The sequence below is a fragment of the Choristoneura fumiferana genome, chromosome 5, assembly GCF_025370935.1.
Source record: "Choristoneura fumiferana chromosome 5, NRCan_CFum_1, whole genome shotgun sequence".
NCBI classification, from domain to species: domain Eukaryota; kingdom Metazoa; phylum Arthropoda; class Insecta; order Lepidoptera; family Tortricidae; genus Choristoneura; species Choristoneura fumiferana.
In genome coordinates, this window is record NC_133476.1 from 557027 (window position 1) to 584871 (window position 27845).

At 39.9% G+C, this 27845-nt stretch overlaps 3 protein-coding genes across 3 annotated transcripts in view; 1 reads left to right on the forward strand and 2 right to left on the reverse strand.

Annotated features, from left to right (window-relative positions):
- Positions 1-4772, reverse strand: part of Srrm234 (Serine-arginine repetitive matrix 2/3/4) — a 35239-nt gene extending 30467 nt beyond the window's left edge. The window contains 2 exon segments of the mRNA XM_074087287.1: positions 4249-4504; positions 4666-4772. Coding sequence (XP_073943388.1) covers positions 4249-4487 — 239 coding nt within the window. The 5' untranslated portion in view covers positions 4488-4504; positions 4666-4772.
- A 636-nt stretch (positions 4773-5408) lies between these two features.
- On the forward strand, positions 5409-9135 carry thoc6 (THO complex subunit 6). The gene is made up of 4 exons (XM_074087483.1): positions 5409-5689; positions 5805-6194; positions 7363-7525; positions 8685-9135. Exons 1-4 carry the CDS (start codon positions 5586-5588, stop codon positions 9000-9002), a joined length of 975 nt encoding a protein of 324 aa, XP_073943584.1. The 5' UTR covers positions 5409-5585; the 3' UTR covers positions 9003-9135.
- Positions 9136-9378: 243 nt separating this feature from the next.
- LOC141427886 (uncharacterized) overlaps positions 9379-27845 on the reverse strand; it is a 33710-nt gene continuing 15243 nt past the window's right edge. Inside the window, exons 2-5 of the mRNA XM_074087481.1 lie at positions 17570-17649; positions 16402-16884; positions 12264-12484; positions 9379-10691 (exon numbers count right to left, since the gene is read on the reverse strand). Of these exons, the coding sequence (XP_073943582.1) occupies positions 10262-10691; positions 12264-12484; positions 16402-16884; positions 17570-17649 (1214 nt within the window). The 3' untranslated portion in view covers positions 9379-10261. The remainder of the gene's footprint in view (positions 10692-12263; positions 12485-16401; positions 16885-17569; positions 17650-27845) is intronic.

Sequence of the window (27845 nt, forward strand, 5' to 3'; positions counted from 1 at the left end):
CAACTTTGATGCCAAATATCTTGAAGACAATGAATTTTGAAGTAAATATGGGATACTATATTGCTTAAAGCCGTTGTTGTTAATATAATAAGCTACAAAAAACATTAGAAAACTAAGGAATTCAGATCGAAGGTCATTGGGGCATGGGATCCCCTGAACAGTTTTAGGTGTTATGTTAATGTGTCAGTAATAGGGTGATGCTGAGAGCATCCCGGTGGTATCATTGTTATGGGGAGTGGGAGCAAAACTTAGTTGTATTGTGGGCAGCCAACGTGTTAAACGAAAAATGACGAGATACAGCCAGTTAAGGCCCGGCCACATGCTTATCGCTTGACGCTTGTTTCCAGCGTCAAATCTGGTCACGTGACATATACTGAAAGAAAAAAACCTCTTCAATTTCGGCAAAAACACTATTTTTTTTTCATTCACGCCAATTTGTTTTATATGTACCACTGCCACGACTGCTACTAAATGAAATTAAGAAATCAGCATCATTCCAAGACCAAGATCATTCCGGCAAGCAGCAATCTTGACGCTGCTGCTCAGCTTAGGCCTGAAATGTCTGTTTTCCTAAAATGTACAAATCTCAAAACGTCTGCGTTTTCACAATGTTAGCACTTCTATTTTGTCAGCTTTCTCAAAATGTCTGCTATTTAAAATGTGTACAATCTCAGGAAGTTGTATATTTATAATGTTTACATTCCTATAATATTAGCATTACCATAATTTCTGCTTTAGCGTTATGTTCACTTTTTTAAATAGGCAAGTCTTGTTATGTTTGTTTTCCCATAATATCTGCTTTATTTTCAAATCAATGTTCTAAATGTAAAAGGTTTAATTGCTTGCATGATTACATAAATATCTATACCTAATATAAAATTACTGCTTTAGAACAAAATATTTTTCGTTCTCAACCCGTTTCGTACCCGAACGAAGGGATTTTCGTAGTATCGTTTTTTACTAAAATCAATGCTAATAAATGCGAAAGTAACTCAGCCTGTCTGTCTGTCTGTTACTCTTTCACGGCTAAACCGCTGAACCGATTTAAATGAAATTTGAAGCCCATGATTGGAGACATTTTGGGAATAAGACTTTTCTGGAATGCCAACGTTATAAGGCGGATATTTTGAGGTTGCAGACATTTCGAGAATAAGCACTTTCTGAAAAGCGAACATTATACAAAAACTGTCATGCTTGAAGACATGCAATTTTAAGTAGCTGACATTATGCAAAAGACGTGTTGACATTCTGAAATGAAAAGCAGATATTTTGCGAAAAATACATTTTAGGAAAACAGATATTTCAGGCCTGAGCCTGCTGCTCGTCGCGGCGACTTGACGCTACTTTTTTTGAGTCGCGGGAAATTCAAAATGGGGTCACGTGACCAGACTTATCGCTGCGAACGAGCGACGAGAGACTGTATGCGGCCGCACCTTTAAAGTTTTGCGTGACGTCACGCCCTGCTAAAGTTTCGCCCGGCGTAACATTACACGCCCCCCTCCCGAACTTTGATGCGCTTCATCCTTGTAATTTTTTCCATGATTGATAAAAGAAAAAATATGTGTCCAATATTTTATGGACTAAATACAATTGTTTTTGTTACCCAGGAACTACCGAATTGTGCTGAATTTTATCAAGTATAAATAAATGTTATAGCAAAACAATGGACCTATGGTATACAACTCTGGGAAAGCGCCAGCAACTCAAACCTTGAAATACTGCAAAGGTTCCAAAATAATGTCCTAAGAACAATAAGTAAAGCACCACGGTTCTCGCGAAACTCGGAGATACACGAATACTTAAACACACCAACCATGAAAGAAGAAGTCGTCACTTACTGCATGAGATACAAAGAGAGACTATAAACACATAAACGAGCTTGCCAGGGACCTGTTGAGCGGCACAGTCGGCACAGATGAAGTGACAAGGCTAAAACTCTGGCAAATACTCAAGCTAGATGAGAGAGAATGAAGTCCTCTACAAGAAAGAGGAGTGTGCTTGATGGAGTACCCCACTAAAAATCAATTGAACTCATACATTATCTGATTATGGCTGTAGCATAGCTGATTGCAGATTTGAAGAAAAAAAAAATAGCAAAAAATTTAACTGACTACTGTAGGTAGAACAGGACAGAATCAGTAGGTTTGTAGCTAGTTCTAGCCTTTCTAGTCCTGAACACAAAAATAATTTGATTTAACATTTCTTTTTATACAAAATACCTTTACAATACCAGCTAACATACGTTATCATTAACAGTTGTGGTCAATTCGCAATCATAATCAAGCAGCCCCATAAATAATCAAGAAGAACACAGAAAGCGGGAAATTGCTATCAAGATATAATTAAAAAATAATGAAAAACTGTTAAATGATTAGCTAGCTTCAATTATATAGTGATTATTTACTAACTCAGTGATTTGACACGGTGGCCATGTTAGCCTACTGAGGCCTACCATACAAATATGTTTTGTTTAAAGTTTAACTACTGTTGCATAATGAAATAGAGACAACAAAATTTTGGTACTTGATTCGAGCATGACATGAGGATGTGGAATTATTAATTTATTTATTAATAAATGGAATGGAGGGCTTTCTGCACAAAAACAAACAGACAGCTATTTCGCATGTGTGGTAGCAGAGGAGCAAGGACAGGGTTGTAGTTCACTAAAAGAAATTTTACTACATTGTCATAGGTGCATAATTCTGTTGCTGAATTCATACATTCTATTGCACATGTAGGCCCATTGTAGAGGACCATTGTTTCACCGGACAACGGACCGTTTTTTTAGCCGGACTTGCGGTGTTGTATGGCTAAGTCACCACACATTCATTGTAAGCTATACAACACCATGAGTTCAGAAAAAAAAATGGTCTGTTGGCTGGTGAAAACAACGCACATTTACAAGCGGCCTGAAGCTGTGTTCAGTTTTTAAAACAAATTTTTCAATATCTGCCTAGCCAACGCATACATATGTGAAGGCTAACATTTTTTAAACATACACAAATTAAGTCTTAGTATCTCTTGGGTATACTAGCCGAGTATGCTACCTAGTGCACCAAGTTTCCTACATTCCAAATTGCATTAGAAAGGCTAAGAAATTATGCACCATTAAAAAAACGGCTAATAACCTTTCCACTTTAGAAAAAGACCTACCACATTTTCATTTCCAAGTTCAACATTGCAAAAACGGCTGAACCGATTCTACTTCAGTACTGATGATCATGACTGTACTGTACAGTGTACACTGTTGCGGAAAGGTTGCATGTGAAAGGACCTAGTGGAAAAAGTTTATGCCAAGATGATTTGAAATATCAGAAATATCATAGAAAAGTTGACGTCATAGTTTGAAATAAAACGCTAATTACTATTATGGGGTAATTTAAATTTAAGTACTAAAATAATTATTTTACAACTAAAAAACCAAATAAGGGAGAGAACAGAGCATGCAGTATTGCCCAATATGTTGGTGTTCACAATTTCTTTCCGGCTTTATCCAATTGTTTGACATAAGAGAAAGCTAAATGTGATTGTGATAATGAACATGCTAGACAAAAATGACCACTGGATAAGAATGTTCTACACACAGACATGGACCTTTTCTTGTGCTGTAGATTCCCAAAAAGCTAGAAGTGACTGAAACTCATTTAAAACATGTACATGTAAGTCACTTGCTCAATAAATATGCGTCTGTCTATACAAAGCCTGTAAGTTTATTCTGTAATTTTTTGTGTTCATATTGACATTTCTTTTATTTGCACTAAGAAGTAGGATGTCCCACGGTTTGTGTCTTTTTGACCATATATAATTTTTCTTGGTTCCATCTTTAGTGGTGGTATGTTTACAATCAGACAGTTTGAGTATAAACTTTAGAACTAAATATTAATATTAAGAAGAATGCATATTTAAATAAAGTAATTGGGACATGTTTATAAATATTGTTTCAACAGCTGGTGATACACTTCATTAAAGTTTTTTACATGTAATAAGGCAAAGGAATTTAATTTGCATAATATTATTATTATTATTCCCCTTAATGGTGGCCAATGTCAGTTACGATGACAGGGTTGCGGTTTATTCTGCAGAACGCTGCATAATACTTCAGTGTCTAATTTGATATTGTTGTTGGTTAAAAATTATAATACTCTTGACGAAGTCAGCGACAAGCTATTTCACAACGTATTGGATAACATTACGAAACTTTAAAAATTACAAGTAAAATGTTGAAAAATTAAGGTAGTTTTGACTTACCCTTGCTCCTCCAAACTGTCTTCGAGCTCAGCACACTTCACTTCGATCTTCCGCTTCCTCTCATGGTCCAGAATCTCACGGTTAGGTTGCTTGTTGGACGCAGAATCCAATTTGGCTATCTCTTCTTCCGTGCGATAGTTCACAGAATCTTTAGTTTTTCGCACTCCAGCCCAGTTCCTTTGCACGTATCCATTAGTCCCTGACCCTCTGGGTGTCGTCAAACCGATACCGTTGTACATATTGCTGATTTGTACTCCTGAAAACCAATTATAAATATGAAATTTAATAGCAACAATATGACAAGCAAACACCGAAGCGTAGTTTATTACGTATACAAAAAACGCCGGCAATCATAATTTTCTCTCCATTATTGACTTTGACAACACCTGATGAAATTAGAATTAAATTAGTGCTTACCTGTACAAATTATCAGCTTTTATGAAATATTTTATTATTTAGCACGTTTAGTGCTTCTACACGTCCATCTTGCCAAAATGTTTTTTTTTTTATATTTTATTTTGAACAGCTTTGTCTGTGGTTTAGTAGTATTATTGCCAGATCAGGTTTTAAATAAATCCAAAATTATTTAATGAAAAAAAAATACAGGTCAAACTATGAAAAGTTCTAATAATGCGACAGCAAATGATGACGCAGTAATTTAATAGTGTCGTAACTTTAAAACTACTCATTTGATATAAATTAAACAAAAACGTACGTACAGTACAATTGCATTTTTGAACATGAAACTACCATCATACAAATTCATATAAAATGATTTCATATTGATTGATATGATAGCAGTCGCCGAGTCATGTTGCTACTAGAGGAAGGGCTACGAATTAGCCAGAAATATATCGAGCTAAGCTCTATTTAAGACGTGAGTTCTACGGTATAATATCGTTTAACAATTGTCCTTCTAAAAATATAACTATAAGCTAATAAAATTCCACTTGATTTAACGGACCCATTCATATTCTTTGTTTTGCTAATGATAAATTAATAATACCTAATGTCTGGCCATGTTTACATGTCTGGCAATACTATCTATCACTTGGAAAAAAAACTTTGTCTATGATAAAACGTTCAGAAACTCATGCCATTTGACAGGCGGGCTGGCTGACACTGACATAAATAAACTGACATTTGAAATAAAAAGCGGAGGCTGCCGGCTGCCTCGCTGCCTGTCTCCCTCCCCTGTCTTAGAAGACTGCCTGTGCGTGCTGGAGCTTTGTTAAGTTGTTTGTTTTGGTTTTGATGCAAAATTGATTTATGTATTGTTCAAGCAACAACCAATATTTCTTCAAAGTAGCACGCTTGTCCCAAGTAAAACTGCAAAGATGCTTGACAAAATCCTATACAATACTATATTGTGCCAAACGTTTTCACCCTGTGGTAAATATTTAGTGGCCGGCAATATTTACGGACAACTAGCTGTATTTGAGTGAGTATTTTAGTGATTATTCGTTAGATCCACCTACAAAGCGTACTGTGTGAATCTTAAACTGGTAACTGTGTATATAGATATTATCTTTTATCCATGATATTTATAATTTTAGCCTAGACCGAATCTTGAATCCCGTTATAGAGCTGCTCACATCAGATTATAACAAGCCAAAGCAAATCCATAAAATCGAATCCGGCAAACAGATATGCAGTTTGATTACCACAGACAGCTTTCTCATCATTGGTACAATCAATGAAATCACCGGTTGGGACTGGAAGGCTGTTACTTCTGGAAAATGGTCAAAACCCGCGTGGACAATTACAATACCTGTAAAATCGTCTATGGAACAGTCTGATGTTAATAGTCTGTGGTTGTCTGAAGATGAAATTAAGCTGTTTGCGGGGTGTGGAGACAATAATATTTATGCATTCAACTTGGAAGATGGGAGGTTGGTTACCACCTACGAAGGACATAGTGATTATATACACAGTATTCATGGCAAGTAAGTACTACATTATTTACAGTGCTTTCTTTACAACTCTACTTGCAGCCCTTTTGCCTTTAGGTACTGTTAACCCCTTGTATGCGGGAACTGAAAAAAGTAATGAATTCTTGTCTGATCTGTTTTAATAAGCACTAATTATGCTGATTTAAAAAAATACAAACATATGATTAATTTTCGTGTCACAATAGAAAAAGTAAATGGAAATTAAAACTACATGCTAATGCAGCTTTAACGCTGTGCAACTTTATGGTCTACACCCATATGAAAAAAAATGTAAAAGGACCTTCTTGCATTTAAGTCCATATACACAAGTTAACATTTTAAATTAGAAAATTACTTAGATTCCGTATTAACACATTTGCAACCACTATGCTTGTAACCCCTGGTGTTGCAGATGTTTATGGGCGGTGGTGATCTCTTACCATCAGGAGACCCACTTGCTTGTTTGCCATCCAGTCGAATAAAAATAAAAAGATGAAATTTTCTTAATTATGATGTTACATGTCAGTGATTAGGCTGAAAAGAAAGAAAGAAAGAAAAAAATTATTCGGCAAACTTGTAGGTAGCATACATCAGGTACATATAACTTAATGTTTAATTAAGGTTAACTTAAAGCTAGCCGAAAGAGCTGGCAGCTCAGCAATGCTGAGGTACGGAACCACAGTGCTGATTTTCAGCTGCAGCCAAATAAAGAGAAAAAAAAAGAAGAAAAATGGTGCATGCCTATTTGACACCTTGAAAATATGTTTATACATTATGGCCGTCTGACGGACATTCTGCAAAGGGATAAGTTAGCCTTTGTACATGATATGTATACTGTAAACTTGTTATGCTATGATTATATTCAGTAAAAATTACTGTCAGCAAAAGAGGTCAAGCTCAAGCAGTAAAGCATGTCTTAAAATCTTAATTTATTTATTTATTTACTAGCTGTTGCCCGTGACTCCATCTGCTTAGAAGTATGAAAAAAAGTTTACATCCTATTCTCACACTTACAGAATATATACAAAAAAAATCATAAAAATCAGTCTGGGGGTTGTGAAGGAGTTTGGTCACAAACATTTTTGACCAAAGAATTTCATATGTTAGATATATTTATTTATTATTTATTGATACCTGGCAGTTTGAGGGACTTCTGCACATTGTAATTTAATGTTATTTACAGGTCTCAACAGCTGATATCAGCTGGTGAAGATGGACTTGTCCTGCTGTGGGATGAGAGGACGGGCAAGTCCCACAGCCGGCTGGAGCCCCATGCTAACAGTAAAGTCAGTCGGCCTGATATTGGCAAGTGGGTGGGAGCTGCCACATTGGGAGACGATTGGATTGTGAGTGTTGTTTTGCTAAGAAGAGGTAACAGACAGATAGACAAAGTTATTTCGCATTTATAATACTTGTGGATGAAAAAGTAAATAAATAATAATAAATAAATATCATGGGACACTTGAAACCAATTGACCTAGTCCCAAATTAAGCAAAGCTTGTACTATGGATACTAGGCAATGGATAAACATACTTTTAAAGATAAATACATACTTAAATACATATTAAACATCCATGACCTGAGAACAAACATTTATATTATTCATACAAATATCTGCCACAGCTGGGAATCTAACCTGGGACCTCAGGCTTTATAGTCAGATTCTCTAACCACTTGGCTATCTGGTTATTCTGGTTTGTGAAGATGTATGGATTTTTGTCACTTAATCAGGCATGTGGAGATAGACCCGGGTTCGACAGTCCCATGGAAGGCATAGGATAGTTTTATCCTGGATAGTCGCATAGTTCCTAAAGAATAGTGACAAACAAATTATTTGCGGAAGAAGTCACAGGCAACAGCTAGTAGGGATGGGTCGATAGTCGTATTCGGCCGAATATTCCGCTAAATCACCGAATGTTCGGCAAAGTGGTACTCAAAATTTTTACTGTATTGAGCCATGTATGAGTTGAGTGTTAAATGTGTTATTTTTATGAGGTACAGTGAGGTATTATGTTTTTGTTGACACTGTAGGTTTATTTCCAATAACAGCAGATAAAAAAGATGGTTATGAATAAAAACCAAAATATAAATAAGATCTTTATAACAAAATAATATGTTAATATAATCGATCAGGTCTTTATTGTGAGAAATTAAGGAAGTTTTTTGTTTTAATCAAGAGTTAGGTAGAGTCATTCACGATGACGCGTGCCGTGGTTCTTATTGCAATGTCATTAATGTCTAATTTTGACAAAATCACGCGTCTTCGTGGATGGCACTAGGTTAAATAAAGTAAATTGATTAAATTACAACATTTAAAAAGTTAAAATCAATCATATTTCTAGTTTCTACTTATGAATCAATTATGCCGAATATTCGGTTCGTTAAAAGTTTTACCGAACATTCGGCCGAATATTCGTATTCGGTGAAACCCATGTTCGGCCCATCTCTAACAGCTAGCACAATATATATTGTTTTAGATTTACTTAAATGTCGCCATGTTCTAGGTGTGCGGGGGCGGTCCCCGCCTATCCCTGTGGCACCTTCGCTCCCTGGACCCCGTCACAGCATTCGACATCGCCGACCACGGAGTCCACGTAGCGTTCTTCCACGACGACTGCATAGTGGCCGGCGGGGCATCCAAGCATCTCTATCAGCTCAGCTACTCCGGCGAAGTCAGAGTGGAACTGCCGGTGTCGGCTACTACGGTGTACTCAGCAGCTATGAAGACGAACCCCAAGGTGTTGGCCATAGCTGGCTCAAGCTCCGAGATCGATCTGTGTACTACGTTTAATTATAGAGATCAGGTGCTGCATTTTCGGTAAGTTTTGATGTTGTTTTATGAATTACTGCTCCAAGGCCAGCAGACTTCTAATAAGCCTTCGCTCGCACAGTAGCCGGTACGGAAGTAGAACCTAGGATCATATTTCCCTCTCGCTCATTTGTGACAAATGTAAATAAGAAATTAATATGATTTTGGATTCTACTTTCGCGCCGTGTACGCATGGTGGGTGCGTCTGATGAAACAGTTGACGTGACTATGCGATCAAACATGCCAGCAGCACCATTAAGAATTAATTGATTGCTAATAGACAATTATAAATTATACGCCTAGCTGGGGCCAAACGAGTATTGAGCTGTAATCTATACTGCCTTTCATGATAATGATAAAGTTCTGTTTCTTTTTATTTTGACGTAAAATAAGTTGACACCTAAATGTTGATACAAAGTAACTGTTGTATGAAAAGTGAATAAAATAATGCATGTTTGGCTTCGGGTTTTGTTTGAGTCAAAATGCGTTTCAATGAGATAGTAATGTCCTAATGTCACAGAAGCACAAGTGGCTCTCTAGTTTATGTGTGTACTTAACTTCTTCACCGCCCCAGTCATCTAGTGACAGCCAATGGAATGTCTCACACGCCACGGTCGTCTATACATGACCAACATCCAACTCGAAATTAATCCTTCTACAATGGAATTAAAAATCTAATTGATTTGTCGCTGATTTTTCTGTAGCGTACACAGCACGTCACTTCGTTTGTTTTGTGCGGTGAAGAGGTTAAGAATTCAGTTAAGCTTAAGTAAAAAGATAGAGCAGTAATTATCTTGTTAGACTTTGTGAGTCTGGTGTTCAAAAATAAGATTACTGTAAATAAGGGATGCTGAATCAAAATAAATTTGTAAAACACGTCAAATATCTTTTATTAACAATAACATAGTAAATGCAATGTTAGCAGGTAGATTAACTAAATACGAATAAGTTCGAGCATTGATTGTTTTGAAAACAAAAACAATTGTAAAAAAAGCTACATCCTTACTACCTACTATGACCATTTAGTGCAGGCTGAATATTCATGCACTTTTGCCATATTGCAACGTAAAAATTAGTGACACAAATGTTGAAACATAGGAAACAATTTGATTGACATTACAGTGAGTTACTATAGTTAGAACTATGGTAATTTTTTAGGGCTTGTCTGTCTGTTTACTTCATGCTATTTGCCTATTTGTAGTTGTTCGCACTGCAGACAAAGAGATGCGGAACACTGTAATTAGTTCCATATCTACTCACATTTCCTATTACTTAAATATAGCCGTGGCCAGCTATAGCTGCTGGTATGAACCCCTGATTGCCATCCCTCTTCCTCACATAGAACCAGTCCGCGTCCACATCAGTCTCTCCCCCTCCCACCAGACTAACGACATCCCCTTCCCGCACCGTCAACGTTTTGCCCGCACCTGTGTAGTCACTGTTCACAACTAGAAGAGTCCGTCTTTTCACTTTATGCCGCTCTTTTTCGTGCAGCCTGTCTATGTTGTTTACTGATTTCGTTTTTAAATATAACGTGTCGAAGTCTTTCTCGGCGCATCGTTTGCTTCTGGGTTTGTAGCGGGATTCGGAGCGGGTTCGGGTCCGGAGTTGCTCCTTTTCGTTGTCAGTGAGGTTGCCGCAGGGACGGGGGTATAAGTCTGTGCTGCTCTCCCAGCATGGCTGCTTCTTTTGAGGAGATGTCCTGCAAAGTTGATAATTTTATTGAGTTTTGTTTGTAGCCGCGTGGTGAGGCGGGCAAAGGGGGAAGAGGGGCAAACCACTCCACAACCCACATAATGAAGCTGATTAGCAGGAATTCTCTAGAGCCTCTCTCTTTAACCTTACTATCTTTTCAAAAGATCTGTCGAACTATGTGCCACACATCGATGCGAGTTAACTTTTTTTTTTAATTTCTTTTACGTGTATGGAGTGCTCCCCCTACCTGTAAATATTTATTTTTGTAATTAACTACGAAACTAAATAGCAGCTTTGACAAGACATCTGTACTCCAAATTTCATTGATATACATCTTGTAGTTTTCGAGTAAAATGCCTGTGACATACGGACGGACGGACAGACAGACAGACAGACAGAAATGTTTTTGCCATTTTGGCTACGGAACCCTAAAAACCGTATTCATGCGCAATAGCTAGTTCATTTTGGCGAGAATAAAATCTAAGTATTTTATTTTTTTAATTAATTGGTACTACAGAAAAATCTGATATTTTTTTCCATTGACTAGTATAAGCTTATTCCTGTCGATAAAAAAAAAATCAGCCACTTTTAAAAATTTCCTCCATCGCCCATCATTACATAAATTGGATTTCATTAAGTAAGTAAATAAAGTTTGACCTTGGTCCGCAAGCGCGTTTGTCGTTTTCCACATATATCTCGCGGCACTGTATAATTCTGTGTCGAGTTCACAAAAATGTCGTATCTATTATTGGTTCTAGAACTGTTTTAATTTGTACGCTAGATAAACATTTTTGTCGTTAAAACTTTTTTGCGGTCGCTAAGATTTCGTCACTTCTAGGGACTAACCCCCTTATTCATAAAACTTAACAAGCCTATGTTAACTAACAAATGCTTTGTCCCTTTCTAACAAATACAAATGTCGAAGTGACAGATAAGGACAAACGAATTTTAGCGGCATTTTAACTAAAATAGGTTTGATTGTCGTTTATGAATAAGGGGGTAAGTCACTAAACTGGCAACATTGATAGCCGCTGCGGGTCCGACCCGCTCTCTGTGTGAATACAACGAACCGCGCGGCTCACGCGGCGGACACGACCCGACCCGCGCACGCTTTCTGTGTGTGTTGCCCTTAATGGGCGCTCAAGGCATGACTCGCCTGGGGCGCCTAGATGCCTAAGGCGCAGGCCACACAAGAGACGGGGGCGCGTCGTAATTGCGGCGCCCCTTGAATTAGTTAGGCTGCGTATTCTTTCACCAATAATGTGCGAGATGTGTATTTCATCAACCAATAGAAACGCTTCATTTACCTATCCTCGCACAGCACATCTCTGGTGGAAACAGTTGAGCGGGGCGAGGCAAGGTAAATGAAAAACACATTCTTCGCAAGACATTCTCGCAAATATCTGGTTGAAACGGACCCTTTATGTATAGAAAGAAACATCGCGATCCAAAGCAGACAGAAGAGACGTGGGCTCACAAGGCGGAGACGCCCTCGTCCAGTGTCCGCCTCGTGCCACGTCTCTTTTGTGTGGCTTGCGCTTAAAACAACCCTGATCAGACTAAGATTCTGTCAACCAACCTGTTAGGCAATATCCCGAGCGGCAAGCAAGCGCTGTACAAGACGTAACCCTCGTCTCCGTGCGGGGTTTGCGCGTACAGCCACTGCTGGCTCTTGAACACGGCGTTGACCACCGTGCCCAGCGGCAGTGCCAGCTCAAGAGGCGGCTGGCGCTGCGTCTGGTACAGGGTGCTCGGGTACGCGATCACCACGGGTATGTTGCCGGGCCGGTCCAGGGATGCCTGGGACAAGGTTAAAAACTGAAGGCCATTCATAAAAGGCACACGAATTTTATTAGGGTTCCGGAGCCAAAATGGCAAAAACGGAACCCTTATAGTTTCGCCATGTCTCTGTCTGTCTGTCTGTCCGTCCGCAGCTTTGCTCAGGGACTATCAATCAATGCTAGAAAGCTGTAATTTTGCACGGATATATATGTAAACTATGCCGACAAAATGGTACAATAAAAAATTTAAAAACCATTTTTTTAGAGTACCTCCCATAGACGTAAAGTGGGGGTGTTTTTTTTTTCTCATCCAACCTTGTAGTGTAGGGTATCGTTGGATAAGTCTTTTAAAACCATTAGGGGTTTGCTAAAACGATGTTTCGATTCAGTGATTTGTTTGCAAAATATTCAACCTTAAAGAGCAATTTTTCATTAAAATAGAGCGTCCCCCCCTCTAAAATCTAAACCAATGGGAGAAAAAATTTGAAAAAATACAGGATGGTAGTAAGTATATCAAACTAACAAGGAAAACTACAATGGTTAAGTTTTCTTAAGAATTATTAGTAGTTTAAGAGTAAATAACAGCCTAAGGTATAAAATATACCTCAACTTGGAATATTCCGTTACAAAATACAAAATCCTTAGAAAAATATTACTTATTTTCTTCGTAATGGCTACGGAACCCTATTTCGGGCGTGTCCGACACGCTCTTGGCCGGTTTTTAGTTCATGAAAAAGACATTCCTCGCACATCTCTGGAGGTTTGTTCCTGTCACAAACCGCATGACCACTCCCCCTCTCTAAATGTGTGACGTAACTTATGGATGACCCCAAAACATGCTTCAATGGTAAACCTGTCTGAGTGCTCTGTCACAAACCCTAAATAACATTGATTTCATTATCATCATCATCAGCCTATCTTAGTCCACTGCTGGACTTAGGCCTCCTCAATTGCACACAACTGAACACAATCCTCGACCACTCTCATCCAGTTCTTGCCAGCCACCCTGCGAAGATCATCGCTCCACCTAGTCTGAGGGCGTCCCACGCCACGCTTGACGATCCGCGTTCTTCGGATATCGCTATGGCCGACCCACTGCCACTTCAGTTTGCTTATCCGGTGAGCTATGTCGATGACTTTAGTTCTGTCGGTTCTCCTATTCCGAATTCGATCCTTCAATAAAGAGGAAAGTAGTGGAAGTTATGCTAGCTTTCATATTTATAGAGTATATATTTATGTAGCCTTAGGGTGTAACTTTGACCAATAACGACCGTAACACCATGCATGCCTTGCTGATGTTTTTTTTTTGTATGCATCAAGCCACAACATGCTCTTATAAACATACACCTGATACGCGAACACACACATACAAGCCTCACATTGCAAAGGCGAATGCCAAGAATATATTATAAAGCCTATATAGTCAAAATCATTTAAAAACCCCATCACCGACGCGTACAGGGTCAAAGACAAATTAACCGAGTATCGTAAAATATTTTTCAACGCGAGACATGCGTATCATCCGACGCGTAATTAACATCGTGACATTTAACCTCTCAAGATATATTATTTTAAATAAGCCGCATTGATGAACGGCAATTTCTACACGCAATAATGCGCTGTCCAAAACACGAACTCTGCCGTCATAAGGATTATTATTCCGAGATTTAATATCGGGTTAAATTGTAAGGGATAAACGGTTCGGAACTCTTCATTAAACGTTCGGAAAGTATCTCGAATGTTGTAAATGGCGTGCAATTTATGCCTTGTCCAATTTTGCGCCAATTTCGCGGCTCTCATTGTCCGGTTGGACTTATCGTGGGCCGTGGTAACGCACAAAAAGCATCATAAGGGATCGTCCACACTGCTGCTCGAAACACGCTGAGACGCTGACGCACTGTAAACGAAAGGGTGTGCTTCATGTATCGGGGTGTATCAGATACTTTCCGCACCGTGCCTCAAAAAACGCTTATACCTATAGGCCTAAATCAATCCGAATTTCACGCATCGGTTTGAAAGTTACGCGTCAAATATAATTATGTGAGTTCGTCAGCGTTGTGGACAGCGTGCGGTGTGTGCGTTAAAAACGTGACGCAGGCGCACGTCCTTGCGTTTACGGTGCGTTAGTGTATTTTATGCACCAGTGTGATCGATCCTTTGCGTACCTGCATCATAATAACGTAGATATGAGTGATGATCGAGATTGCGGAGTGCGTTTTAAATTCCTCAGTAAAGATCTGAAACCCTCGATGTTGTGTGTCGAAATCGAATGATGATGGATGAGTTTTTTTCGCAAATTGAAACAGTTCTTTTATTAACATGTGCTTTGGTGTTGCCAAGTTAGGTAATTAATAATACCTAATAGGAGTAGAAATGCCATCATGTCGTTTGTATATCCTTTGAGAACCAATGTCGCCTTCTCCATTTTCGACTCTCCTGTTAATGCGCTCAAGTTTTTAGGGTTCCGTACCTCAAAAGGAAAAAATGGAACCCTTATAGGATCACTTTGTTGTCCGTAACGTCTGACAAGACTGTTTTTCTCAGGATCACGACGGATTTGGAAGACCGGATAGGCAAGTAATTAGAGAGCCTGACTATGAAGCTTGAGGTCCTGGGTTCGATCCTTGGTCGGGACAGATATTTGTGTGAATAATGTGAGTGTTTTCAGCTGTGCTGTGCGAGGATAGGTAAATGAAGCGTTCCTATTGGTTCATGAAGAACACGTTCCTCGCAACACATCCTCACACATCTTTGGTGGAAATAGTCTTTAGCTAGTATACGTACCAAGTATTTTTATTCCTTTTACCACCCTTTACGTTATTAACTTGAGTGATCGATTCAATACGAATGTCATTAAACGTCGCCTTGCGTGCTTGTTGTTGTATCTTTGGAGATCGTAAACTTTCGACTGTCTTAATATGGTCATATTCACTTAAATGTAAAACTTTCCAAATCTTATCCTAAAGAAATATCCTCATACGGAAACACACCAATATAACCACACCAGTGCCAGACCATATTCCACCAATATTATAAATACAAAACAAAATATTGTAAGTCTGTTTGTTTGTTAGCTTTCACGTCTAAACCGCTGAACCGATATTTTGAATCCGGCCGAATACAAAGATATTTTGATCCCGGTCGACAGGGGTGAACAACCCTAATTTTATCCCAAAAAATTGATAGTTTAACTGACGGTTAAATGTGATGCCGTCCCTATTTGTTTCGTTCAAACAGACGGAGGATCACATTTAACACATTTAACCGTCAGTTAACACTAATCAATGGATAGTGAAACAGACCCTAAGGCCTAAGTAACGTAATATAAATACTAAGGTGCTTTTTATTTCGAACAGCTGTTATTCCTGTTCCTACGGGAATAGCATCACAGAAATCGCGAACAGCAGCTAAACCGCACGAAGTTATAATTGTTTCCAACATATTATGTTGGAAACGCCAAAATTAAGTAAAGAAATCAAATCATTGTTTACTTAAGAGTGGCAACTCCCATGGTCGCTCTCTAGCTCAGCTTCGTTGAACGTCTTTTCTGTAAAACTATTTATCATAGCAAAGCCTTTCCATAAGTAGTCAGTGCCCTACATACAACATAAAACTACAGTCTACTTGAAAATACAAACTGAAATATAGATGCACAGAAAAACCAGAAAAATAAGACCAGCACTGGGAATCGAACCCAGGTCCTCGGTATTCCGTACCGCGTGCTATACCGCTACACCACTGGTGGTTCCCAGTGCTGGTCTTATTTTTCTGGTTTTTCTGTGCATCTATATTTCAGTTTGTATTTTCAATTTAGGTTTTACGGGATGACCGTAAAAGAAAAATTTGATTGAAATAAAAAATACAAAAAGATTCCAAAAAACCAATCTTACAGTCTACTTTACAAAATAAACAAGTGAAAACCTTGTAAAAACGTACCTCGCTCAAGAAGCTGTCCAAATCCCTGATGTCGTACCCGAACCGGTCCTGGTTCCTCTTCTTCCTCCGGTGGCGGTGGCGGTGCTTGCGCCGCACATACTCCTCCGTGGCACTGGTCTCATCAGATAACGTGTCCTGGCTCACAAACTCCTCACAAGCACTCCTAAACCTAAGATTGTGGTAGTACTCATTACGTCCGACCACCCTAGTCTCCTTCACTTTAGTCTTCTTCAATCGATCCTCGAACTGCCTCTGGTATCTCTCCACCTCGCTGAACCTTTCCTGCGGCTTCGTGTTCTCCAGGTTTTCTTTCAGCACCCAGGTCAGGGATATCTTGGACTTGTGCCGGTGCGAGAGCGGCGTGGAGTGCCACAGGCCCATCTCTTGGATTTCTGCGTATTCCACGTCAGAGTCGCCGGCGTCTGTTTTGGTGATTTTGCAGTTGGCTAGCAGGTCTAGGACCTCGCATGGTGGGATAGAGTGCTGAAAAATAAATTGATGAACATGATAAATACTTCTAACACTATCTTGAAGAGAATGCATCAAATCGGACGCGATTGTATGTGCAGGAGTGTTTTTTTTTCCTGATATGTCCATTTCGGAATAACGGTTAACACTCTCCCTGCCATGGGATCCACCGACGCCCCCCAATACTTCTATTATAACCAGCTACAAATATTCTCGAACTTCTTAACTTTGAGGCGGCGGAGTACGCAGGTAGCACCCATTTTTATTTCTTCTTGTGATTCACGGTGCTCCATGCGATTTTTTTTTGGGTAACTACACTTGCCACCCTCACATACAACAGACTTCTTGAACTCGGAAAGCCGAAATATGTAAGTATTGTTGCAGGGAGAATGTAAAGAGTTGCTTCATCATCATCATCATCCCAGCCTATATACGTCCCACTGCTGGGCACAGGCCTCCTCTCAGAATGAGAGGGCTTGGGCCGTAGTTCCCACGCGGGCCCAGTGCGGATTGGGAACTTAAGAGTTGCTTGCAGTATGAATATTCCATTCCGAGATTCTCCGATAATATTACAGCTTGTGTCAAACGCCAGTCATCTCATCACCCTATCTTACGCGCGGCGCGGTAAGCTACATTAAGTTCAGTGAAATTGGTTACTACCTATGTATTTGTATTATCATCGAATGCTGGAAGTACATACCTGATTGACTTCCTGTGGTGCTTCCTCGTAGGCCTCTTCATTTTCCCGATACGGCGGCGGCAAATCTTTAAACAGGATCTCTGAAATGAAAAAAAATATTTATAGGGCATCGGAATCAAACATTCCTCTAAGAATCTGGACTCTAATGTATGTATAGAGTCCAGGTTTCCACATCTCCAGAAGACCATAATGCATAGGCTCTTGAATAGAGTTTACTGAATTCGCTCTGTCGTACGTATTTATTACATCGTACGATTTTTCTGGAATGTTTCAGCGAATGGTTTGAACAAAATTTGACTAAACAAACACCCCAGTTAGGTTTTCCATCTGTATTTTTTATTCCAAAATATATTTAATCACGCCTTTGATGCCGTACTCTTAAACATCGACCAATGTATGAAAACCGTGCGCTTCAATCAAAAAATCTCACCTCTATAACAACAATGACGCAATTGCACTTCTGCCAGAGATACTTGATGATAAAAAACAAGCAAAAATCGAAAAAAAAAAGGTTTTTTTATCGAAGTTCAAATTTGCATTTAGGTCGGTGTAGTTTTAGGGATGCGAAATTTTAACAAACTTACCTGGAAAAGTTTTGACTTTTCGATTTTTTTCACTGAACTCCCCTGGGCTTACCCCTGGTACTGATGTGCCAAAGGAAACTTTCCCCAATTGCGGAATTTTTCATATAGGAAAATTTCGGAAACTTCTCACAATTTTGTATGGGGATTGAAACTTTCCATTTTTTTAAATTTAAATTTCCTATATTTCTTGTGAAAATTTCCAGAAATTTCCGAGAACTTTCCCAACTTTTGGAAACTTTCTGCAACTTGCACATCGGTACCCCTGGGTCACTTTCAGCAAAAATATTCCAGATATTCTTTTTAAAACACTATGTTCTATCGTTTGAATTTCAAGGGTGCTTTTGGGGCATAACTATACAATAACAAACAAGGAACTTCGTGTAAAGATACCTTGATGTTCCATTTACCTCAACGTTTTGTTTCTACTGCATCAACTGTCCCAATTCCCGACGAACACAGTATCTATTAACGAACAACTATTAAACAAATGGCACATGCACCCGAGCACTTCGCCGGCCCAGTTATCGGCGCGAGGGACGCAGCTGCGCGGGCGCATATCCACCCGCCGCGGTCGCGCGCACGACACTGACAGGCGAGGCGATCGCCGATGTGATGCTATACTGGCTACTACGAAATTCGAAAATCAAAGTTCGGCCGGGCCCTATGCTCGTACTATTACAAAGTGCAAATTTCGAACTTCGTATCTTCCCGTCCCGCTGACGCTTATATTATTTAATACGAGAGTGAGAGGGACGGTACGATACGAACTTCGAATTTCGTAGTAGCCTCCCGTATCGCGAATGCCAAGGGGCGGGTTGCGTAGATGTAGAGCCACATTGCAGGTTAGGGTTAAAGTTGAAGATGAAACGCAATTTGGGAAGGGGAGCAATGAAAGTCTATACGGGTTTCTGCTCGTATACAGGTTGTCCCAAAACTGCGATATGAAGGAAAAGTACATCATCATCCCAGCCTATATACGTCCCACTGCTGGGCACAGGCCTCCTCTAAGAACAAGAGGGCTTGGGCCATAGTTCCCACGCGGGCCCAGTGCGGATTGGGAACTTCACACGCACCATTGAATTGCTTCGCAGGTTTGTGCAGGTTTCCTCACGATGTTTTCCTTCACCGCAAAGCTCGTGGTAAATTTCAAATGTAATTCCGCACATGAATTTCGAAAAACTCAGAGGTGCGAGCCGGGGTTTGAACCCACGACCCTCTGTTTGAGAGGCGATAGGTCAAACCACTAGGCGCCACGGCACGAAAAGTACATATCTACCTTAAATTATTGTCAATGGGATATTTTGCTAGAATGAGAGATAGGTTTATTTTTAAAAATAATTAATACTACAAACAACTTTTCTAATGAATGTATCTTTTGATTGCTAAGTTTGGCTTTTTTCACTGCTTCAAGGAGTAGCCGACCTGATTATTGATTAGATGTCAATTTCATTCAGCTTCATAAGTCCAAGTATTCCTGAGGAAAAGATCCTTGACAGGGAGACAGACGAACGAACATTCATCCGTTTTTTCCCTTTGAGGTACTGAACCCCCAAAACAATAGTCAACAAAAACTACAATCAGCAAAAAAAAGACTCATGAATAAATTTTTTAACGTATATTTCGAAACGAAAATTATATTGCAATGCAACTCTGAGATCAATCTAAAATCTCAGAGGGGAACCTTAAAAATCTCTGCGGTTTCCCACGCGGGCTGCTAGCGCCGCGGGCCGCGATTCGCAGCCTGCGCGGACGCATTAATTCATTACTCATTATGGCTGCATAATTTGTACCACGCGTAGACCATCCATAATACTTAGTCTTACACTTCGAGTGTATGAAATGTTTATGTTGTACTTGGAACTATTATTATTTATTAGATTAAAATGTGGCGAACGCAAGCTAAAAATATTTGGAGAAAGTAATTTTCGCTTTTATTGACAGGGAAAATGGGTTATGATCGCAATAACGAGGTGAGAAGCGCTAAACAAATAAATAATAATATGTTTATTTCAGTACTAAAGTCATCGACATAGCTCAAAGTATATACAAGTTGAATAGGCAACGGGCGGGCCAAATCGCTCGATGAACAGATAACCGTTGGAGGAGAAAAGTCCTCAAGTAGCGACCACGAACCCGAAGACAAAGCGTTGGCAGGCCGCCCATTGCCCATTAGGTGGACTGAAGATATTGCGGATGGACTTGTTAGATTATTTTCCCATGATCATTTTTTCTTTGCAGCAAAATTTATTTCCGCGTTTTTACACGAGGGCAATATTACCAAGTCTGCTTTTTTAATGAAACTTATTTTCACATTTTTCCCCAATCCCGATCGACACAGAAGCAGTGTCGATGGAGCCCTGGTATCACAGAGCTCCTGTTTCCCACCGAGTCTTATGTACCCGACTACCCACTACTAAACCACACAACCAGGCTTAACGGCTCATTGGTAGGTTTATTATGTTAGTTTTGCATCGGCCCGAAGGGCCAAAACCACCCAGGATAGGAGCACCGCGTGAGCGGAGCTCCGTCGAGACTGTTTCTGTACCGATTGGGATTGGGGAAAAACGCGACTGGGGAAAAATGCGACACAAAAAAAACGCGAATGTGAAAATAAGCTTCATGAAAAAAACAAGCTTGTAAACATAAAATTCGTGTAAAAACGCGAAAATAAATTTGGCTGCAAAGAAAAAAATATTATGGGAAAATAATTTAACAAATCGCGAGATGGATGCAAGTGTGGTATGAGTTGTCGTTCATTGCAGCGTTACAGGAGGCTTTTGTTCAACAGCGAATTTCTTCCGGCTGATTTGACATGGAATTTACTTTAAAAGCACGAAGCAGTAAACCTGGTTGTTTTTTTTTAAAGTGACTGAGGACAAAACAAAAAGAAAATGATAAATGTTTAAAGATATCAGCTTAGATCAGCGATCTCCCTGATCAAGACATCGCCAACGCCCGGCATTTTATCACAGCCAAGAACCATTGTGGGGCTGATGAATCGTGTGAAATAGTTGAAATGAGCAGCCTCGGAGTGAGTAATTGCGACGTGTTAATGTCTCGCTAAGAGGTGAACAATGAGCTCTAAACGGACTGACTTGGTTTTAACACTCTCACGCTTTAAAGTGCGTCCAGCACCTGTGTTTGCTTTTCGTTAGTTTGTTATTAGCTTGATATGGCCAAGTGTGAACCCAGAACCGTTGCAAGAAATATCAAGTTGTTCTTTATATATTACTAGCTTATGCCCGCGACTTCATCTGCGCGGATCTAGGTTATCGCGCGGTGGTGCCCTCTATTGGAATAAAAGGTATCTTATGTTGATCCTTGGGGTTCAAACTTCCTATATACCAAATTTAATCAAAATCGGTTCAATGGTTTCGACGTGAAAGCGTAACAGACAGACAGACAGAGTAACTTTCGCATTTATAATATTAAGTAGGGATTAGTAGGGATTAGTTGAGGATATAAATGTTGGTGCGAGCGTGTCCTAAGTTAAGATTTACAAAAAATGTGGCAGCTATCTGTAAACTATGTGATATAGGTAAAGCTATGAGTAATTTTCCCTAATATTAAATAAATAAATCTTAATTAGTAACCTACTCTTTCAAAACATAAAATAAGATAGCGAACTTATAATAAGCTAGACTTATTAAGGGGAATAAATAATTGAAATAATTAGGAAATTCCTGTGTTTCAGGTGTGCATAGGAAGTACGCAACCGAAACTTAAATGTTTAATCACATGCTAAATACATAGGTACAATCCAATAAGGCTTCGAGAACATATCGTAAACGGCATAAAAAGTATAAACTAAAAATGCCTTTTTTATATAAAAACAAGTTAAAGCTCGTACGTACTTTCAAAACCGCGAAGATGACTAAAAGGCCAACATTAGTGTAATCTTACCACAAAATAAATACTTGAGGCACATTCATCATCATCATCATCATCAGCCTGAAGACGTCCACTGCTGGACAAAGGCTCTCCCCTTAGAACGCCACAATGAACGACAACTTGCCACTGCATCCACACGGTTTCCCGCCACTCTCACGATGTCGTCAGTCCACCTGGTGGGAGGCCTGCCAACGCTTCGTCTTCCGGTTCGTGGTCGCCACTCGAGGACTTTTCTCCCCCACATTACGGAAAAATCAATCAATTGAGGCACATTACGGAAAGCGAAATTGACCGCGGACACGACGTCGACTCGATCGCGTAACGTTTCGCGCCGTTCAGCAACTACTTGCGCGCGCGCATAAAAACAAGCAACGGCTAGTTTTTACATACCTCAAAATTGGAAAGTGAGACGTGTCTTACTATGATGCCCTCCTTTTTACTGTTTTTTTAGAGGGTTAGAATTTACTAAGCCTTATTGATAAATCTCAATGAAGGAGCCTAATAGTCTTAGTATGTTTATATTAATATAGTCGGGTTTTTAATTTTATACTGTGCCCTTAGTGTAAGTTTTCAGTTACAAAATACGTCTCGATCGCGTTCGCGTTAAGATCTCAATTTGTATGGAAACACGAACAGCGCCTCTAGCGGAACGTTTGCGATGTTCGTGTTTCCATACAAATTGAGATTTTAACGCGAACGCGATCGAGACGTATTTTCTAACTGAAAACTTACACTAAGGGCACTGAGCTCACAGTGGTGAAATCATCATCCATCATCATCCCAGCCTATATACGTCCCACTGCTGGGCACAGGCCTCCTCTCAGAACAAGAGGGCTTGGGCTATAGTTCCCACGCGGGCCCAGTGCGGATTGCGGAGTGGTGAAATGCAAGCAATTAAATCGTTGCCAACCTGATTGCAGGCATCAAAACTGAAAGCTGCCATGCAAGGATTTTATAGCTTGCAATTCCTCATAGCGAGATCTGTATAAGCTAACGTATTTCGACTGAACTGACTACCAGCAACAACAATATCTTACAACAATGCGCGCATATATATCTGATACGCCTCTATTTCTAGGGCCGTTAGGACGTGTCAGATATTTTTGCACGCTCAGCTGTGGCTGATATTAGCAGGTGACTGTACCTATCACCGAATTACCAAGTCAGCATCAAAAGTAGCGGATCACTTTTTTAGGGTTCCGTAGCCAAAATGGCAAAAACTGTAATTTTGCACGAATATAATGTAAACTATGCCGACAAAATGGTACAATAAAAAAATCAAAAACAATTTTTAGAGTAGGTACCTCCGATAGACGTAAAGTGGGGGTGATTGCAACCCCCCAAAATAAAACCCTCGACCTTAATGTGCTTGTCATGAAAGCCGTGGTCGGTAAATGAGTCATTGCCCGTAATAATTTTCATGTCATGAACCCCATGGTCGGTAAATGAGTTTGTTACTGCACGGTGTGCTGCTGCTAGTGCAAGAGTGTATGTTGCACGGGCGGTACTAGAATTACGAACATCGACTCATTAAATCAAATCATCGACTCAAAAAATTCTAATAGACTCTCGTTCGTAATTCCTTATTTACCGCCCCTTAAGACACAATGTACTATTTTGTGCTCGTGTCGTATCATGAGTTATGAGGCGTGAAAACGAAAGACAATGCGTTTACGGGAACGCACGAGCACATCGCGGCGAGGGAATGTGACCAGTCCGCACTGAGAGCGTGCTGGCAGGGTTGTCATCTTCAATCATTTTCATCATATCAGCCGTAGGGCCGAGTTTACACTTGCAAGAAAAATCTTGCAAGTTGCATTACATTGCGCGGCCGTAAAGCCAACGAGTTCGTAGTGGTCAATCGAGCGCCGCAATGTAATGCAACTTGCACGATTTTTCTTGCAAGTCTGAACTCGGCTTTAGACATAGGTCTCCTCCATCTTCAATACCAGACTGTAATCAACCAATATCTGGTTTAACTTTATACACTCAATATTACTCATTAGGTAAGATATCATCATCCCAGCATTTATACGTCCGACAGCTCTCAAAATAAGAGAAAACTAATTCAATTCAAATTTAGGAAAAGTGGCTCCATCATTTTTGATGATTCTGCCAGTGTCGAGGTTGACAGAGACACGGTGGGTAGGTGGAAGAGAAAACTAGAAATGACATTTTGAAAGTGACATTTCACTTTTTTATGTAAATGCGAAAGTTTTTAAGTTTCTTTGTTTGTTACCTCTTCAAGACTAAACCGCTGAACCGATTTAGATTTACTTAATTCGATATACAGATAGTTTAAGTCCCGGGGATGGACATAGGATAGTTTTATCCCAAAAATTGCATCGTTCCCGCGGAATAGCGATAGTAGCAATCCTACGAGAACGCGTCGCGGGCAACAACTATAGTTTACCAAGTATAAAAGATAAAAGAATTAGCAAGGAGTGTCAAGTAACATTGTATAAATTACGATCTGATTGTACGGAATCCCTTGTCTCTTCCCTTGGTCAATGGTTGGTATGGCAGCGGCAGCCCTGGCCGGGGGAGGAATGCCGCGCGCGCACGACCGCCGAAACGTGCGTGCACGCACCGTGACGCCGCCCGCGCCGTCCGAATGTTTGTACAGTGGGGAGGTATGCAATTGACGATTTTGTACGCGAAACTGTCTTAAATCCTTTTTAGGGTTCCGGAGCCAAAATGGCAAAAACGGAACCCTTATAGTTTCGTCAAGTTCGCATTTTACTCGAAAACTACAAGATGTATACCTATCAATGAAATTTGGAGTACAAATGTCTTGTCAAAACCGCTATTTAGTTTTGTAGTTAAATTACAAAAAAATAAATATTTATAGGGGGGGGGGGGGGCACTCAATACACGTAACAGAAATTGAAAATTTTAACTCGCATCAACGTGTGGCACATAGTTCGACGGCTCTTTTGAAAAGATAGTAAGGTTTCTCAAAAACTTTTTTGATTAAGTGAAGATTTCCGGAAAAAACGTGACAATACAATAATCTAGTAGTGACATCCTGCCTGGTAGTCCGGCCAGGATGTCTCAGCAGGACGGAACTCTTCAACGGTTAATGGCATCGACTTGAAATTTGGTATGCAAATGGAGTTCGAATGACAATTCGCAGGTGGTAGGACCTTGTGCAAGGTCCGCCCGGATTGCTACCACCATCTTGCTCGCTAATCCTGCCGTGAAGCAGCAGTGCTTGCACTGTTGTGTTTCGGCGTGGAGAGTAAGACAGCCGGTGAAATTACTGGCACGTGAGGTATCCCATCTTAGGCCTCTAGGTGGCAACGCGTCTTCAATACCCGGTGTTGCAGATGTGTATGGGCGGTGGTGATCTCTACCATCAGGAGACCCACTTGCTCGTTTGCCTTCCAGTAGAATAAAAAAAAAAAAAAAAAAATGAAAGTACAGTCAGCAAAAAAAGTTTGTATTAAAAATGATTTTTTTACCAATAACTTATTTCGTTGATCTTTAAAACTGCTCTAATGTTTACGTTAATAATGTAAGTAGATAGGTAGTAATTCGGGGACGTGTAGCTGGACTTTTTAGCCGGTGAGGTCTGGCACTGCCCCTCCCTCAGTCGGACTTTCCCGACCACACACCCCGACCTCCTATAAAATAAAATAAACATTAAAAGAACTAAAGGGACGTTACAGAAGTTTGTACATATTTAAATTAAAGTGGACCTTTTGGACGATCGGATGGTCAAGTGTTTAGATAACCTGACTACGAAGCTTGAGGTCCATGTTCGATTCCGGGCGGGGCAGATATTTATATGAATAATACGAATATTTGCCTTCGGGTCTTGGATGTTCAATATGTATTTAAGTATGTATTTATATATATATAAGTATGTTTATCTGTTGCCTAGTATGTATACAAGCTTTGCGTAGTTTGGGACGAGGTAAGTGTCAAGTGTCCGATGATTTTTTTTTTGTGGGTGGACACTAAATAGACCAATTAAAAAGTATATTTTTTTGTACTTTCCTTTAACTCCGCAAGGTTTTATTACGTATACAAATCTGAGTTTGACCGTGACTGGCCTCTCTGACATCAATTAGTTGAAGCTGGTTATTAGGTGATCATTATCGGATGGCTATTATGTGGGTCCACCTACTATTGGATACCACGCCCCACCAATTGGAATTTTACTCATAGCGTTTAGTTTTATGTGGGAGGGTTATCGTGATGTCTAGAACGGTATTCATGAATTTATTGTTTAAATATACCCACACTTAATTACATGGAGATAAAAAATATTTCATTAAATGATAAGGAAGAACTTAAATAACATAACCTTACCAAAAAATTGGAAAACCCCGAATTCGTCACTTCAAAGTTCAATATCTCAAAACGGCTGAACCGATTTTGATGAAACATGTCTAAGAACCATCGCTAAAAACCGAAATTATTATTTCTTAGTTTTAAGTGTATTAAGTATATTTATTAATAAAAAACCGCTTCAAATCGGTCCACTCGTTTAAGAGCTACGGTGCCACAGACAGACACATAGCGGTCAAACTAATAACACCTCTTTTTGCGTGGGGGTTCAAAACAAAATAGCATTGTATCCAAAAGGCTGGCAGCGTTTCCTTGTTGAATAGCTATTACTAGTTTTTTAAAGAGATAGCCAGACATATATATACTTACCTACGTAAGGGACCTACAAACAAATTAAGTTAACAATTGTTGTCCCTTATCTACTAAGAAGTTTACAGCATTTCAAACGGCGAAAAGCAGGCCGGCAGCGAGGCATTTACAACTAAAAACAACTTAACGTAGCAACTCAGAAACCCGCGGTGGAAATTAAGGGTAGTCCAGCCGATAATTGCGTGGGAGCGCCTGCGCCCGCGCCGACAGCACAAAACTCGCACGACTTCGCCCAAAACAACTGGTGATAGGACACCATAAAAATCTAATTACAACACAAGCTTTTTTTTACTTGCGATACCTATTTACAAACTTCTAGCAAAACCTGAGGCCGTATTGTCTAACGTTTCTGCCGCTCGCGAACGCAATCAAATGACAGATTTCGCATACAAAAACTGTCATTTGATTGCGATTGCGAGCGTCAGAAACATTAGGCAATACGGCCTCAGGTGATAACAACGATAGCCAATGTCAAAAAATCTGTCAAATCAGCGGTTACCTCGTAAAGGAGCAATCAAAATTCGGAGATACACGTAACTAAACTACTATATTATTTTTTTCTTGAATCACCTAGTTTTAAATCCTGTAATGTGATATTATGACGTCGTTCTACAGCTTTATCTGGCTGCAAAAATGTCGTAAGCTCGCACATTGCAAGTTCGCTCCGCACGTTTATGTCATATTTTGTATGAAGTTTGACGACGTGCATTCCAAGCATGTGTATTCCGGGCCATCAACAAAGTAATAAGTATAATAATCATCATCATCAGACGGAAGCAACCACTGAAGAACAAAGGCCTCTACAGAACGCAACAATGAACGACAACTCACCACTTGAATTCACCGGTTCTGGTCGCCACTCGAGGATCTTTGTCCCCAACGCTTATTTGTTCTTTAAGCGATGTAGCCACATTGCCACTCCAACTTGCGTTGTGGTAACTTAGTGCAATCCGCTCTAAATCGTAAACGGTGAAAGTAATTTGGAAACGCGTCCGTTTGTTTGTCAGCGACGCTTTCCTTGCGTTTTCACACGCACATAAACCATGGAGATGCGAATTTACTTGCACTACATTGTGAGATGAGATGATGCAACGATGGGCGACTTTTGAGATTCCTACCCACAATCAGTCCTCTGT